This window comes from Numida meleagris, unplaced genomic scaffold (assembly GCF_002078875.1).
Source record: "Numida meleagris isolate 19003 breed g44 Domestic line unplaced genomic scaffold, NumMel1.0 unplaced_Scaffold165, whole genome shotgun sequence".
NCBI lineage: Eukaryota > Metazoa > Chordata > Aves > Galliformes > Numididae > Numida > Numida meleagris.
Window position 1 is genome coordinate 1,198,163 of NW_018363448.1, and position 15,825 is coordinate 1,213,987.

The 15,825-nt window shown below is 42.0% G+C and overlaps 1 protein-coding gene across 6 annotated transcripts; it reads left to right on the forward strand.

Moving 5' to 3' along the window:
* The first annotated feature begins 1,215 nt into the window (after positions 1–1,215).
* On the forward strand, positions 1,216–14,438 carry PTHLH (parathyroid hormone like hormone). 6 transcript variants are annotated; one of them, XM_021382058.1, is made up of 5 exons: positions 1,216–1,537; positions 2,041–2,137; positions 4,316–4,437; positions 9,747–10,169; positions 13,954–14,438. In XM_021382058.1, exons 3-5 carry the CDS (start codon positions 4,334–4,336, stop codon positions 13,961–13,963), a joined length of 537 nt encoding a protein of 178 aa, XP_021237733.1. In that variant the 5' UTR covers positions 1,216–1,537; positions 2,041–2,137; positions 4,316–4,333; the 3' UTR covers positions 13,964–14,438. The 6 variants fall into 6 exon arrangements, with proteins under 6 accessions (XP_021237733.1, XP_021237730.1, XP_021237735.1 ...); XM_021382055.1 differs by lacking the exons at positions 1,216–1,537; positions 2,041–2,137 and adding an exon at positions 3,151–3,240; XM_021382059.1 differs by lacking the exons at positions 1,216–1,537; positions 2,041–2,137 and adding an exon at positions 3,256–3,355.
* The last annotated feature ends 1,387 nt before the right edge of the window (positions 14,439–15,825 follow it).

Consider the following 15,825-nt stretch of genomic DNA (forward strand, 5'->3'; position numbering starts at 1 on the left):
ACGGAAGATTTGGCAAAACTCTGCTCAGTTCCACACAGCCTTTTTTTTATTTCCCTTGAACGTGTTAAATTAAATGCATATTGTCTAAATAAACCACTCATTGTGTCAATAGCTGAACTGCGGACCTCTGGTCGCCTCTGGGGTGGGAGAGGCAGCGCAGCTCAGATACTCTATCCTTGTTTAATTAAGAGCATTACTGTGCACAAATGGGTTGCCACGACACGCCTGGGACTTGTTGATGGGGAGAAAACGGTTTTCTCTTTCTCGAAGCAATGTCCTCACCCAGACAGTTGCAGCATCTCAGCCACGATCTAAGGCGTTTGTCACACCTGACAGCCAGTGGAGTCTATCTCAGCTGGAGATAACAGGGCGATACGACAACAGGTTGTGGGAGAGAATGAGTGTGTGCTAGACAGACCGCCTAAATCTGCAATATGAGCTGCGTAGCAGGCTCACCCTCCAGACCACCCTGCGAGCTTTGAAAAAACACTGTGACTTTGCAGTTTGCTCCTCGATAGCTGCTTTCACTGGCTTTGAACCTTGCTGGATCAGGGATGTGTAAATCTCAGGGAATTTCTGATCCTTGCAGGACAAGGCCAGCAGTCGCTGTTCTGACGCTCCCTTCCCTTCCCCTCCAGACTCTCAGGCAGTCAGTAAGGCTGTGTTTTGCTGAACACCATTTTTTCCACCCTGAGAAGGCTAGGGAGGTTAAATTCCCTGTCTGAACCGAAGCCCTGGACGAGTGCAACTGAGGTTAAAGAAATCTGGGGGGGGAAATGATGAAAATGTTTTATTGTGAGTAAAACAAGAGAAGGAGAAGAGGCAGAACTTCACAAAGGTGAAGGATGGGAAGTTTGCAGAGCTAACGACTCAGCTTGCCTCTGAGCACCAGGAGCGGGGGGGGGCATCATTACTTCCTTTTGTATCTCTCAGGCTGCAATTGCGGCTCCTCCCCAGTTAGCTGAACCTGTCCCACTTGTCTGCTTTGATTTCAGGGGAAAGTTTTGCTCCTGAGTGGCGTTTGAGGAGCCCGCCCACCCACAGCCCCTGGCCCTAATCCCCACTCAGGAACTACATATCAAACCTGAAACTAAGATTTACCCTCCTAGCCAGCCTCCCAGGTCAAATTTATAGTAGGCAAGCTGATTTATGCCTGTTTATATGTATGGAAAAAGGAGACAGAAGCCAAGCATGGCATTCCTCCAAAATTTCATTGTCTCACAGAGGTGCTAGATGCATGGATTGAAGCTTTGGCACAGACGTGGGGACAGAAATCTCTCCCCCTGGCACCATTCCTGACCCCACACCTGTGCCAAAGGATCCTTCCACTGGCCCTTCCTCATCTCTGGCCTCATCCTCTCTTCCCCACCACACCTGGATGGGGATGAAGGGAGCAGCACCTGAGCCCCATTCTTTGTCAGCACCCAGACAGGGAGCCAGGCCTTTCTGGGGGAAAAAAAGCAGAGTTAGACAAGAGTGGAGGGGGACTTCTGTCCCATCCTGCACCGGAGGAGGCTCAGGCTTGCGGCGAGGCTAGGTACTGGGAGGAGTGTGCTCATGGGTTAGGCATTTGTGTAGGTGGCAGGAGAAAAGTGCCGAGCCGCTTGTGCGGATGACAAATGGGCTTTGGCTGGAAGGAGGAAGGGAGGGCATGGGATCATGATGTGATAGTAAGCCTTCTAAAAGGGTTTGGCACTGCTCAGTTCCTGACATATTTGCAAAGCCATAGAATATTTTTTTTTTCCAAGCCCACTGAGGCAAGATGAGGCAAACTCAGCCATAGGAAGGTGGTTAGTGATGTCACAAGTTCAGTCTTTTCAATAAAAGCAATAGAGAAGGGTCTCCCTCACTATATATATTGGGAGAAGCTTCTGTTCTTCACAATAAAAAGAGCAGCAAGGGAGTAAGGCACCTGCTTTTAAAACTCTTTATTTAGCACTGATCCGTTGTAGGCAGAATAAAAAATCTGCAGATCTGGATATATTTTAAAGGTTTTTTTTTCTTCTTTTTTAATTTATTTCATTTTTTTTTTTTCCTAAGGATAGAACATAGTTTTGGAAGCAGTTGCTGTGAAGATCAACCACTGTTGGCCAGGGTGATCTCTGAGAGGCACAAAGAACTGTAACTCAAGGAAAAGGTGAAGTAATAAATTTTGAAGAAACTTCAGCATTCCGGGTTTATAATACCATTTATTTTTCCTGAATCTGTAAGGGTTTCTTTTTTTTTCTAATTTCTGGGGGAAAGGAAATTCTAAAAAGATCTGATGGACATTTCACCATTAATTCCTTAGACCTGTGAGAGTGTGGGGGGGCTGCTTTCAAGAAATTTCACAATTATTTTTAATTAGTCGAAATGACCATATAATTCAAAGAAGCCTATTAGCCTTTCTAAAGAAGCCTTTCTAATTTATAGACTACTAGGTGTTCAGGGAACTTATTTACAGCATAAACGATTTAATGTTTTCAACATGGTTTCTGTTTCAGCTCTTATGTTTTCAGTTTTATTTGCTGGCATGCTATGAAATTTGGCTAAGGAGCTGGGGGTTCTATTGTGGCAGCAAGCACCATTTAACACAAAATAACCTGCAAGTTTAAAAATGGTTTGCTTGCACCCAAAATTTCCCAGAAAGCATTCCTGACTGTGGGCAGAGCATGAGCAGGAACTACCACTCGGCACACCTCAGCGTTTTGTTGAGGCTTGTGAGGGTTCTGGGGAAGCTTTTGCTGTAAATCGAGCTGTCGGGGGGAGAAAGAGGAATGGGATATGCCGTGGTTCCTCACCTTTCTCATTGCTTCAGCAGAGCCAGGGGCAGTTTCTTTGCTCATGTAGGCTGGAGAAAAGGGCGGATTGTGGTACCTTTGGTTTTACATAAATGTTTTCCCGAGATGGAAAACCGGGTGGAGGGACGCAGGATTGTCCCGAAGGGTACGGGACAGTCCGGGTCCCGAGGGTGCTCCAGGCTGGCCCCGCTCCCTCTGCCCCACAGAGCGACTTGACCCAGGGGCTGAATCTTCCTGGCCGGAGCGATTTCCACGCGGGGAGAAACTGAAGGCGAAAGGGAGAGGAGGAGAAAACTTTCCACTAACTTACTTTTTTGGCCAAGAGTGCCTGTGTTCGTAGACACCGAGTCCTTCCCCCTGCCCTCCCCCCCAGCCCTCCCCCTCCCCGCCTTTACTAGCGCACAATTAACATCATTAGGAATCAGCCCTCCAGCTAACAGAGGAACTGCGACGAACAACGGTAGGTGTGAGAAAGGAAAGGCGGCGAGGATCCTAGTCTGGGCTTTGGGGCTTGAGCTGAAAGTTGCCCCTCGGATGGAGATCTGTGTTGCGGCAGGGGAGGTGCTGACCTGAGGGTAAACACCAAGTGGGGAAGGGAAAGGGAGAGAGAAGAAAGAGCCCAGCTGCAGAAGAGGTGGATTGCTTGGCCGGAGTGCTTAGGGTCCGTTGAGCGCCTGTGTTGACGGGTGTTTCCCTTTCTCCGCTCCCTTTTGATCCCGGTCCCGGGAAGTGCTGCTTTCCAGCCTCCCTTTTGGCTGCGAATACGTACAGGGCTCTCACTGGCTCCGCACACGCTCCTCGGGCGCCATCTCTTTGCAAATCCCGCTGTGCTCCCGCAGCTCTCCCGGCTGCCCCGGGCCGCGTGAGAATCGCGGCCTCCAACCTGCGGGGCTGGGCATGCCTACAGTTCCCGGGTGGCTCCGCGCTGCCCCGCTTAGACATGGGGCTGCTGGGCAGCGTTCTTTACTTTCTTCGGGACACTCGTCACAGTGAGAACACAACTTCTCAGAAACAGAGGACGTGAATCTGACTTTTGCAGTGGTATACTTAGAGAGGAGGCTTTCTCCCCGCCTGGATCTGTGTGCATGTATGTCTACAATAGGAGCTGAGATGACTTTTGGGAATATTTCTTTATCAGAAAAGAGGGCTTCTCTTGTAACATAAAGCCTTGGGACAGCAGCTTTCCAGCCGAGAACTGAACGCTGTGCAGGGAGACGCGCTCTTCAACACGATTCAAATATGAGCTAGTTTATTATTTTTTAACTAATGTTAAAGGAGATCTTGCCTCCGGGCGGCCAGAGACAGAGAGGGCGGAGGGACGGACGGACGGAGGGAGGGAGGAAGCGAGCGAGAGGCAGACAGCAAGGAAAAGCAAGAGACAGAGCAAAGTTTGGAAGAAGTGAGCTGTTGCCGAGAGTTCCAAAAGTTTGTTTATCCTTCCCAGCTTGCGAGCTGGCAGAACTGAGAGCAAGGGACTGCCTGGGGACGGAACCCGCGCATGTGTCGCTCAGGACTGACCCCTCCTTTCCTTGCAGGTTTAAGCCCCAGAGGATATGATGTTCACGAAACTCTTTCAGCAGTGGAGTTTCGCGATGTTTCTGCTGAGTTATTCTGTGCCCTCCTATGGAAGATCAGTAGAGGGAATCAGCCGCAGATTGTGAGTTACCTGGATTTCTTTTGGTCAGGGTGTGGGTGGGGAGGGCTCAGGACCCCGAGGGTGCTGAGGGGAGTCCTGAGCGTGGCTGTGGGCTACCTGCTTCAGGTGCTCTGGGCACGGTTTGGGCTGAGCCAAGGGCACGGGGCGTTCGGGGACATTGCTATGCTGACAGAGCACCGGGAAGGCAATGCTGGAGCCGTGGTGCTCTGACCTGTGGGGAGCAGCATGCAGATGCATGCTTGTCAGAGGTGAGCTATTGCTGGTGCACCGCTTTGCAATTCAGAGGGGAGCAGTACGTTTCATCAGGATGCTGCATGTTCTGCAGGTAATATGAAATGCCATGTACTTCTTCAGTGCTGGCACAGAGCCAGTATCGATAAGGATAGTGAAAACGCACATCAGTTACAGCCATCATGAAACTGGGGAACTGAAACACTCTATTTGGTCTGCCACTCAGCAATTTATTTATTTTTCAAAGGGAGTCCAGCATATGACTTAGAAGCAAAAGCATATTTCTGACAAATTATAATGTAACTTAAGAGATTCTCTTCAGGAAACGATCCTTCTGCTTCTTCCAAAATAATCATCATGGCTCATACCCTAAGCAAAAGAATAGAAACCACTGAGCTGATGCAGGAGCAGTTGTCTCACACGTGTAGCTCACTGACTCTTAAGAGGCTTGCATTAGATTTTCTAAGGTAGAAACACTTTAGACAGACTGTGGAGGGCTGTATTCTTACAGAATTCAGAAGGAAGTCAGTCTAAAGAAAGAGGGTTAGAAAATTCAATTAGAACATGCAGGGAAATGTAGCAAACTTAATTTCACATGGGTTTCCTTATGACTGTTTTGTTGTATGCATAAGGACAAATTTTCAAATATCACTTCCTCTCTTGGTTAAGTGACAGGAATATCCCTCAGGTGAAGTGACTTCAAACACACCTGAACTTCAGCACCAAGCAGACAGCTATTACGAATCTCCTACAGCAAATTGTGTAGATCATCATATTACTGCTAGTGCTACGTGTTCTGCCAAATCTGTTAGTGATTAGCTGTTTTATATTCCTGAAAGCTACTGTTGAGCTATTTCTTTTCATTTAAGAGCACTATCTTTGTCTACCCAGACGGTCAAATCTTCAGTTTCATAAATAAAATTTTAGAATAATTGAAGTGTATTAAAATGCTGTATTTCCTTTGCTAAGAAACTCTGAACTGGATATAAACCAAACTTGTAAAAAATAAAAATAATTAAAAAAAAAAAAAAGATTTGCTAAGAAATAATTTTTCTCTTCTTGAGGTTAGCATTGTTCTAACACTTGTTTATAGAAGTCAGGATTAGAGGTCTTCCCAACAACATCCTGGCTACGGGATGGAAAAAAAGTGGAAGTTGGAGAATACTTGAAATATATTACTCAGCTACCTCTTCGCTACGGCATGTAAAACATGCACAAGAAACCAGTTAGCTGCTAGTTAGTGGCATTCATGTCATTTTGTTTATGGGTACAACACAAACACAGACACCACACTCAAACATGTGTCCAGTTTTAATACCACCACATACCATTCGTAGAGTTAATGGTTAATAACTCTCTTAAGCCTAGATATAGATAAAATATATAGACTTGTTTTCATTCAAAGACTTAACCCAGTAGTGAATGAAAATACTACAGCATGTTCTTATAGCTATGCAAAAATAGTCAAAACAAAACAGATCTGGTTCTCCAGGCCTTGCTATGGCAAATCTCCCAAGCAGTATCAAATTGTTCCTAGAAAAGATTGCCAGACTTATTTGTTATGGAAATGCTTTAGTTACTACAGAACTTCTGAGAAACCCAATAATGCCTCAAAGTGAAATTCAATATTTTTATCAGCTTGCCCAGATGCTGCAGCACCATGTCCCCAAACCTGTTGAAAATACTTTTCCTAACTCTGAGATAGGGAGTGAAAGCTGTTCAACCATAGGAGCCAGTGGCAAGGGCACTCCGTCTTGCAAAACCCAGACAGTGAGCTGACTGAAACCTTTCCAGTTATTTTGCTGATCAGATTCAACATGAACAGTCAAGGAAAATAACAGTTAAATAAGAGCAACTTTGTGACAGCTAGTTGTTGCTTGAAAAGTCTTTCTTCTTAGTGAATCTAGTTATTTAGTGGAAAACAAAAAATAAGAAATATGTGCCTGAAAAGAACAGCTTGTCTGGAAGTACATGCTTAAAGTCAGAATGGCTTTCTAATGTTTTCCCCATGAGACATCAGGTCTCATTTGCACATAGTGTACTTGGATACAGCGGTTAATCTGGGCACTCTGGTCAAATACAAATCATCACCATCCTTCTCTCAAAAGCAACGACCGTGAGTTAGTTTAGCATTTACTGTACTTGTTTTGGGGTCAGACTCTTTTTCCTTGAATGACAGATGCTTTTATAAAAGGATGGAAGGAACCTCCAGTGGGTCGTCTTAACCCTAACAACCTAATATTTTTTACACATCGTCCCCAACATGTGAACACAATCATTTCAGTTTCCATTACATTCCTGCTCTGTGTGTGGGGGTGAGATATTGCTGATAACTGCAGTATGAAGTACTTCTTATATCAGCCTTGGGCATGTATTTTTCTATGATTAACAAACATAAGAGTTGTTTGAATAATTGAGTGGAAGGAGGTAGAAGGCCAAGGAGGTATATATCAACCATAACTTCATTGTTTTAGGGATATTTTGATCTAGAGCATAAAAGGGAAATTGGTAGGCAAAATGTAATCCTTTAGCCTGACTGAGTAAGAAAAGTCATGACATGTAATGCTATGTAATGTTATACAATTATGTGGAATAGCAGAATGTTATTTGGGTACAGCCTTGATGCTAAATATCATACAGACATTTAAACAGAAAGCCCCTCTGACACACTAACCTTTCACATGTCAATCCTTGAATTATTTTGGAAATGCCTACTTGCGCAAGGTGTAGAATGTATACTGCTCTTTGACTGTCTTATGTGATCTGGAACTAAATTTTTAGGCTTCAGCTCTGTAAAATGGAATAGCTTTTCAATTGAGAGTACTTTAATAACAGGCTTCAGAGATTCAAAATTTTATCACAGTGGGTAAATTGACCAAATACCCTTTACAGGATCAAGGCAGCTTTAGGTTGTCTGTGATAAATAGTGAGGTGCACTATTTTAGTCTCAGTAAAGCACTAAGATTTTGCATATTTTTTACAGACTCAAAGAGTGAAAGGAGAACATTTTCCATGCAGAAATCCTGGGAAAATAGATTACTGAAGCTGGAACAGTAATGCATACCACAATGGACAGCTTGACAAAGAGTGCAGAGATAGTATTCAGAGGAGACCAAGGTGCTAGTTTTACTGGCACACTTGCAGATTATATTGACCTTAATGAGAAGGTTGTTAGAGATGGCTACTGGAGAGTTGCACTGGTCAGAAAAAAAACTATCCTGGGAGAGATCTTGAGCTTACATTAATGGTCACAGCTGCACCGAAGAGAGTGAAATAATATGGGTTCTGCTTAGTATTATCATATTGCATTTTTGCTTAGAAACATTGAGTTGAAGGACATAAAACACTTGCCCTAAGGCCAGAAATCATCTGATGTTCATCTGGTTTGGGGACACTTAAAGTATCACAGACAATTTTTGGCCAAATGTATGCTCACAAACTTGAGTATATAGGCCTGATTTTGAGCAAGTATCCTGGTTGCATCATTTCATGCAAAAAACAGTCATCTGTTAGTGGAAGGGGGGAAGTGTTTGAACTTTATGTGGAGTAATGGAGATGCAATATCGCTTGAACTAATCAGTTGAACACAATACTAACAAAGCACAGATTTACAAAGACAAATAGTGAAGGGGATGCTCTTGAACCAATGCTACATGAAGTTACCAAATTTGAATAGCTCTACTGTTGGTCCAATCACAAATCTAAAGGGCTTGTATGAAGGGATTCCACAAGATAAATTACAGAACACTCCCAGTCATTTAGCACACCATCACTGTCCACCACATTTTGAAACCTTGCAGGATAATTGGAGATTGAATGGAAGGAAGGAACACTCACACTTATCTCCCATTTCACCAACACTCAGAAAAAACTGTGTATCCAGCTAGCTTACCAAATGATTATATGACAGGCAAAGCAATGAATTCATTTTCTTTGGCCAGTAAGAATTCAGTCTCATGCAGTACTCTGATACAAGATGAGAGGATGCATAGCCAATTTCAGCACACTGAAGTAGGAAAATTGGAAGGATAAATTGTATTATAGTGTGCATGAGAACATGACTAAAATCCCAGCCTGCACTCTTTCTGTGGTTCACAGTGCAGCTGTGCACCTGTCCCCCACCAAGGAAAAAGACCATATTTATCACATTTATTATCCAGGTGCCACTTCGTTCTTCAGACATTTCATGCCTTATCTGCCAATACAAGATCTCTGAAAGACAGATTTATAGCATCTCCTAATTCCTCAAAATCTAGAAAGAGGTCAGTGAACCAGAGACCCACCCAAACTAAGATTCTCTGATGATGATCCAGTAAAGAGGGCTAATGTAAAACTTAGCAAAGACAAAAAGTCTGTCCCATAAAGTTCACGTTTTAAAGTTATGCCAGGAAGGCATCTAAAACTATAATTAGACATAAGCGGCCAAGTAGTAAAATCAACATCAGCAGCTGACGCTCATCACTGCTGTAGCACAGGCTGCTTCTGGATAGTTCATTATGGACTGAAGTGCTTATGCTTCAGGCACCCAAATCTGAACATTTTTCCATTACACTCCTGCAATCGTACTTATTTAAATTTAGAACTGAAATGCACTTTTATGTATTTATTTATATTTACTAAGTATGTGACTGAGCAGAAGAAAATTATTAGAATGATGCTGTATAAATACAGCTTCTGGCTTCAGAACTTGTTATTTGCGCTCTTGTTTGGCTGCTACACTCTGTTACCTGATGCTGTAGTTTTCCTATCTCTGGCAACTGCCTTCCTGGTTTTACTGCCTGATGTGTGATATATTAAGTTTTAAAGCTTTCCTAGAACAGAGTAGTGAGTAATCCAACCCCAGATCCAATGGTGTGTGATTGGTCAGCTGAGAATTACTACTAGCTTAGGTCTTTCCTTTCTCTGTAGGGAGCAGCTACTCTGAGAATCCAGATTTGCTCCAGCAGTCTGATTTCCCTGGATGTCTCCAGCTCTAGATCTGGTGCATAGCCTCTGCTGGAGGAGACAGGATCTCTGCCAAGCACTTGACAATCATCAAATCATAAGTGTCTCTTTCTGCTCCTCTCTTCTTTCTTTAGCAAACGGGCTGTATCAGAGCACCAGCTACTGCATGACAAGGGCAAATCAATCCAAGACTTACGAAGAAGAATATTCCTTCAAAATTTAATTGAAGGTGTCAACACTGCAGAAATTCGTGCAACTTCAGAGGTCTCACCTAACCCTAAGCCTGCTACCAACACGAAGAACTACCCTGTCCGATTTGGCAGTGAAGATGAGGGCAGATACCTAACTCAGGAGACAAACAAATCACAGACCTACAAGGAGCAGCCCCTGAAGGTATCAGGGAAGAAAAAGAAAGCAAAGCCTGGAAAACGTAAGGAACAAGAGAAGAAAAAGAGGCGAGCCCGCTCAGCTTTGCTAAATTCTGGCATGTATGGAAGCAATGCAACCGAGAGCTCAGTCTTGGACAACTCTGTTACTACACATAATCATATTTTAAGGTAACTCCGCTATATCTTTTCTGCAGGCTTATCATTTATATACTGAAACTGTTGCCCTTCTGTGTGTGAGGTCGAGGCCTCATTTGAATCTGCAGCAGTAGCACACCTTTATGGCCATAGGTGGTCAATGGATTTTTCAGATGAGCACTGTGTCAAGGTAAGTAACCCCCCCACTTCCCACTGGCAAATCTGCACCAGAAAGTAAGCATTTTACCTCTAGCCACAGAGCCACTATCATAGCTCCACAAAGGCTTCCTTTCTGATTACAAACAATTCTAGTAAACTGCTTATTGTCAAAATGAGCTTCTAGAAACTGTGCAGCAAGAAAAGTTATTTTTTGCTAAAAGAAAGAATATCATAGCCATTAAACTTCCTATCCTCTTTTATCTTTAGTGTCTCTCACTTTAGATCTTGGGCCACAGAAGACTGAAAACTTTGAGTTTTATTTAAGGCCCTACATTTATAAAATGGCAAAGTTTTCTTTCTTTACTCTCAACATCTCCCCTTTTTGGTAACTTTTCTACCCTTACTTTACAGTTTTTCATTCTGCAAACAACACAGACCAGCCTTTTGCCATAAAATTTCCCATGCAATTAGAATTATTTAATTCAACTCCATCCTTTTACCAGCTTGTGAAACAATTATATTGCTGCTGAAAAATGTTGAGCATTACTTTTGGAAAGAGATATGCTTTCCTCTTGTATGACAGCGAAGGGTTTTCAGGGCAGAGGTGAGCTGAAGACTCAAGCAGAGGTGCTGTGCCCCATGTAACTTATCCTCTTGCAGTCATCTCAGTTTGAATGGAGGTCTGCACACTTGTGGATAAGGCCAAGTAGTCTTCTCCTCAGTTATCCTCAAATGTTTTCATTCTCAACAGCAAAGAAAACCCACCCTTCTGTTTCCTTTTCCCCTTCTGCTTTGGCAGAATGAGACAAAACAGAAATGCCACTTGATCATAGTATGTTCCATAGAGATGCCAGCCGTGAGACTAACTAAAATTCAGACATTTGTTAATATTCATAGGGTACAGTTTGCAGCATACTCCATTGCCTCAACGTCTGTTGGCATCTACACAAGTTACTGGTGTCCAGGGCTAGTCATTCAGCATCCCTGGACACAAATTTGTTAGTGTGGTTGTAGTAGTCAGTAGTGTTGTAAGAGAAGATGAGTTTGTCACAGTGGCCTAGGAAAGACACATTCTGGTACTCCCATCAGGAGATGCCTGAACATTCAATGGGTCTTAAGGAACTGTGGTGGCAGAAGTGTCTGGAACATACAGAGATTTTGAACATAGGGAAAAATATCCAAGGGCAATTTGACTATTTATTTGTGTGTAAATGCATAAGGAGCTGTAAAAGAATGACAGATACAAGCCTGAATTAATCTGTAGTCTGAATTTAGTCTTTCTATTTCAGTCATAATTGGATGGCTGAAGGCAGTCAGCTTTACCTTGAAGTCCTGACTTACCTTTTTGATATTATTGCCCAAGATGCGCAAGATTACAGCAGTGCAGAAACAAATTCCTAAAGAGGCCCCATATTGTAGATATTTGATTGAAAAAAATTAAAGATAAACCCCAAAACAGGAAAACAATTTTCTTCCTTCACAAGGGCAGAGTATACTATGTTACTATGCTGGTTCTGCCCAGCTAAAGTATGAGGCTACAGTTATCCCTGTAGGCTGACATAAGATTTAAGCTTTAAATGAATGCAAGACTCAACTCACTGTCTTTACTTGAGACAGGGGGATCCAGGTTCATTGCAGTTTTCTGTGCTGTTACTGGCACTTGGTGGGCAATTTAGGTGGAGGGATGGCTGAGTTTTGGTGAGGCTGATTCCTCAGCCATGCTGAGCTAAATCAGGAACTTCTCTATTTGCTGGTGCTGTACAAGGAAGGCTCATCTAGACAGGATATCCAAATACTACATTGGTAGAAACTGCTTTTGTAGCACATCTAAGGCTAGCTGCAGCTCAGCAGAAACATAAATTCCTTACAGTGAAGAAAAGGATATGCATAATGCAGCAGCCTGCTTTTCTCTGTACATCTTATTCCTTCCTGGTAAACAGGCTGAACTAACATCTTCAGGCCAATCTCAGTCCAAAATTTTGAGTTTATGTCAGAAAAAAAGACCAAAACTTCGAATTACTGCAAAAGCTATCTCATAAAAGTAGCCAATCAGAGGCAAAATCACAAGTAGTCATTGGTACAGAACCCATCGTTGAACAGTGGTTCAGCTTAAACTCTACAACAAAGCCCAGAATCCAAGCCAGAGTGAAAATGCCACCCTCTAAAAAACAGTCCTGTGTAGTGCAGACACACGTATACAGTCATGCTGTATGAACTGTGTGCCATTATTTTGCTACAGCCTGAATACACTCTAATATTACCCTAGTTAATTATTGAGGAATTTCATGCTAGAAGTTCCATTCCAGGCACTTAAAAATTCTTTCTCATGAACTTTCTAGCTCTATTCCCATTCCAATTCAATTAAACTGTTGTTACCTAATTTCCTAAGAAACTTTTCAAACAAGTAGACTCCCTTGTGTTAAGTGTAGTCTCCTTTGCAGTGTGCACGTAAAAATATCCCCTCTTAAACTCTTAAGGATTTGCTGTTTTGTGTGTGTCTCACGCCCACACACATCTGCCATGTGGAATGCTACCCACAGCTTCAGTGATCCATCCAGAAGCAGAGCAAATCACGCTCTGTCCTATAGCTCTGCATTCCACTCTATAGCTGTTTCCCAGGGAACCAAGGTGCATTACAGAAATGTGCTGTTCACAGCAACAGAAGGGGGAAAAGCCCAACCCTTCATCATTTCCTGCAGCACTGAAATAATGTAGTGCAAGTACTATGCAGGCCAGATAGGAGAAGACTCTGCTTTTGTTCTCCCATGTTCACAAGGAAAGGAGGATTACAGAACTCACACCAGCCCACCAGTGTCTCTTACAAAGCTTCCAAATCTCAGGGCTGTATGCAGCTGACACTGAATTTTTCATCATGCAACAGGAGTCACAGCCTAACACGAGATACTCATTTTCTTTCCAGTCCTAGCTGTTTGGCTCACAAAGGGAGAGTTTCAGGATCAAAATCTCTTCTTTTATTAAAGTATTTTAAGAGACATGCTGTAAAGGGTCTCCTCACTTCAAGATCTAAGCAGACTTCAACAAAGTAAAATTCATGGACGTGGCAGTTTAGAAATAGACAGCTCCATAATGAACAGACCCCTGTCTACCTGGTGGTCTCTCAGTTAGAAAGAGAGGCTGAATAACCCTGTGGGACAGTTCTAATCATAAGCCAGGCAATACACAAACTGCTAACACAGGAGGGACATGACTGCCAGAATGTTCAAAAGGAACTTTATTTTTCTTATCCTCAAATCAAATTACTCATTTCTCCAACTATAGTTTTTCCTTTCAGCCTTGGCATATTTATTACAGAGTGATAAGTTTTTTCTACCCATAGGACTCAAGAATCTTCTGTAAGGTCCCACAGAAAACCAAAGTTCTTTCCTATTTATCTGAGATTACAGTATAGTGGAGTAGATTGTCTAAGTTTCATACTGAATTACAGGTCTTCATATTGCCAGCTGAGATGCACTGAAAGAAACAGATAATGAAAATATCTCTAATACTGAAGTGCACTGTTAAACGGCCCCTATTACTGCAAATGCTTATTAGCAATGTGCACTTATTACAGTCTGTGTAACTCTTGTTATTAATATTGGGTCTATGTATTTAAGTTGAAAATTAATGTGTTTTTTTTTTTCTTTTTTTTTCTCTGCAGGAGGCGCTGATATTTTCAGCAAGACAACTTTGGAAGACATATTGCAGTATTCTGTAATAGTGAACATAGAATGTATGGGAAGTATTAAAATATTTATTACCTGTAAATATTGTAAATGCTCAGAATAAAACCTTTTTACCCCGTTGCTCTCTGAAACTGCACATGGTTATTGTGAATTTTCCTTTTTTTTTTTTTTTTTTTTTTGCTAAGGCTAAGGCAATTGTTATTGTCACATTAACCCTAATTTATTTTGTTGACTGGTGTATTTATTTTGTGAACGTATCTTGGTGCTGCTGACTTTCTCTACTTTTTGTAACATAATGCACTTTAGATATATTGAGAACTGATATAAAATGTTCCTGTTTTGTGGTTGACTTCAATGAATGCCTATACAAAATCGTTAAAAATGATTTTCCTTTGTGCATGTATAATAGCAGTATTTTAAAATTTGTAAAGAGTGTTTAATAAAATATAATCTAATTAAATCATGACTCAGAAGGAAAATGTGTCCTTGAGGAATTTCAAGAAAAGAAACACCATTTTTTTCTTTACTACGTTTGAAAATCATTTTAAATTTAATATGTTTCAATTGGTTCAAGCTCCCACATTTTCACATCAGCTTTTACTTAAAAATCACTCCGACCTTGTTTTGTTCCAATGTTCTGTTTCAAGTCAGCTCAATTGTTGGATGACCTGAAGGTACTGAAAGTATGATTCCTAAAATTTCTAGCCCCCAATATTGCAAAGGCTAAAACATGCTGCTCTACAAGTGAGAGGATGTAAAAAGCAGCTCAATTGGATGAACCAATTATTGCACACTTGGAAGGTGCTTGCACATCACACCCCATTGTCTTGTCTGAAGGAGACGTGCTCAGTACCCTCAAGTCTTGCCAACTTTACTCAAAGATGAAACTGTCTACCACAAGAGTAAATTCACAGGTCTGCACTTTGGAGTTACACAATCTTAACATTATAATAATAATAAATAAAAAGGAAAAAAAAAAACCACCAACAGTGTAACAGCTAGTCAACACCACCACCACCAAAAAAAAAAGCAAGTAAAAAGGATTGAAAGGAGTGAATGTTTGTAGGTCTCTCCAAAAGTAATGACTCCCATTTATTTCCGTGGAAACTGCAGCAGATAAAAAGAGCACAAAATACTATTTGGTCAAGAAGATTTTTAGCTACAAAACATTATTTTTGAACACTGTCACCACCATTAGCTATCACCAGCAATGAACAATAACCTGCATGCTGTACTTGTCAAAATATGCACCAGGAGAGGTAACACATTGTTTTGCAGTATTTTAACACCCACTGCCTCACTGTGCTACCATCCACGGTTTGGTCTCCACAAACATTCAGCAAGCATTGATGAATGTCAATGGGTGCAATTTTTTCCACATGGAGAAATTCAATTCCATACTTTTACTTCAGATGCAATTCCATGTCATGCCATTTTATCAGACTGCCCCTCTGCTGACATTTGTTGTATGGCAACAAAATAGAATATTGTTATCAAGGTTCAGCCTCTACTGTCATACCACTAACATCTGCCTCTGACATTATGGGCCAACACAGTAAAATACGAAACATTACTTTTGGAGCAGCCCTTGTATAAAACATGCAGTAGGTGACACAACAATATGTGCTGAATATACTGCTGAAATTTCTCTCCTCTCTCCCACCACAAACATACTTCACAGGGCTGTGTTTCTGAAAAACGCTGGCATTAATTTTATTTCTCTCTTACACCCGTAGATAATGGCAGTTAAGGGGGAGATGGTCTTCTTGATGGTTACTGGCTGAAGAAAACAGCAGAAAAATTATGATCTTGAATCATTTCTTATAATTGAACATTGGAGTCCTGCT

Coding starts and splice junctions, on each gene's coding strand:
- PTHLH (XM_021382058.1), top strand. CDS start 4,334: ATGATGTTCACGAAACTCTTTCAGCAGTGGAGTTTCGCGATGTTTCTG. Junction 4,438..9,746: donor GAGGGAATCAGCCGCAGATT/GTGAGTTACCTG, acceptor TTCTTTCTTTAG/CAAACGGGCTGTATCAGAGC.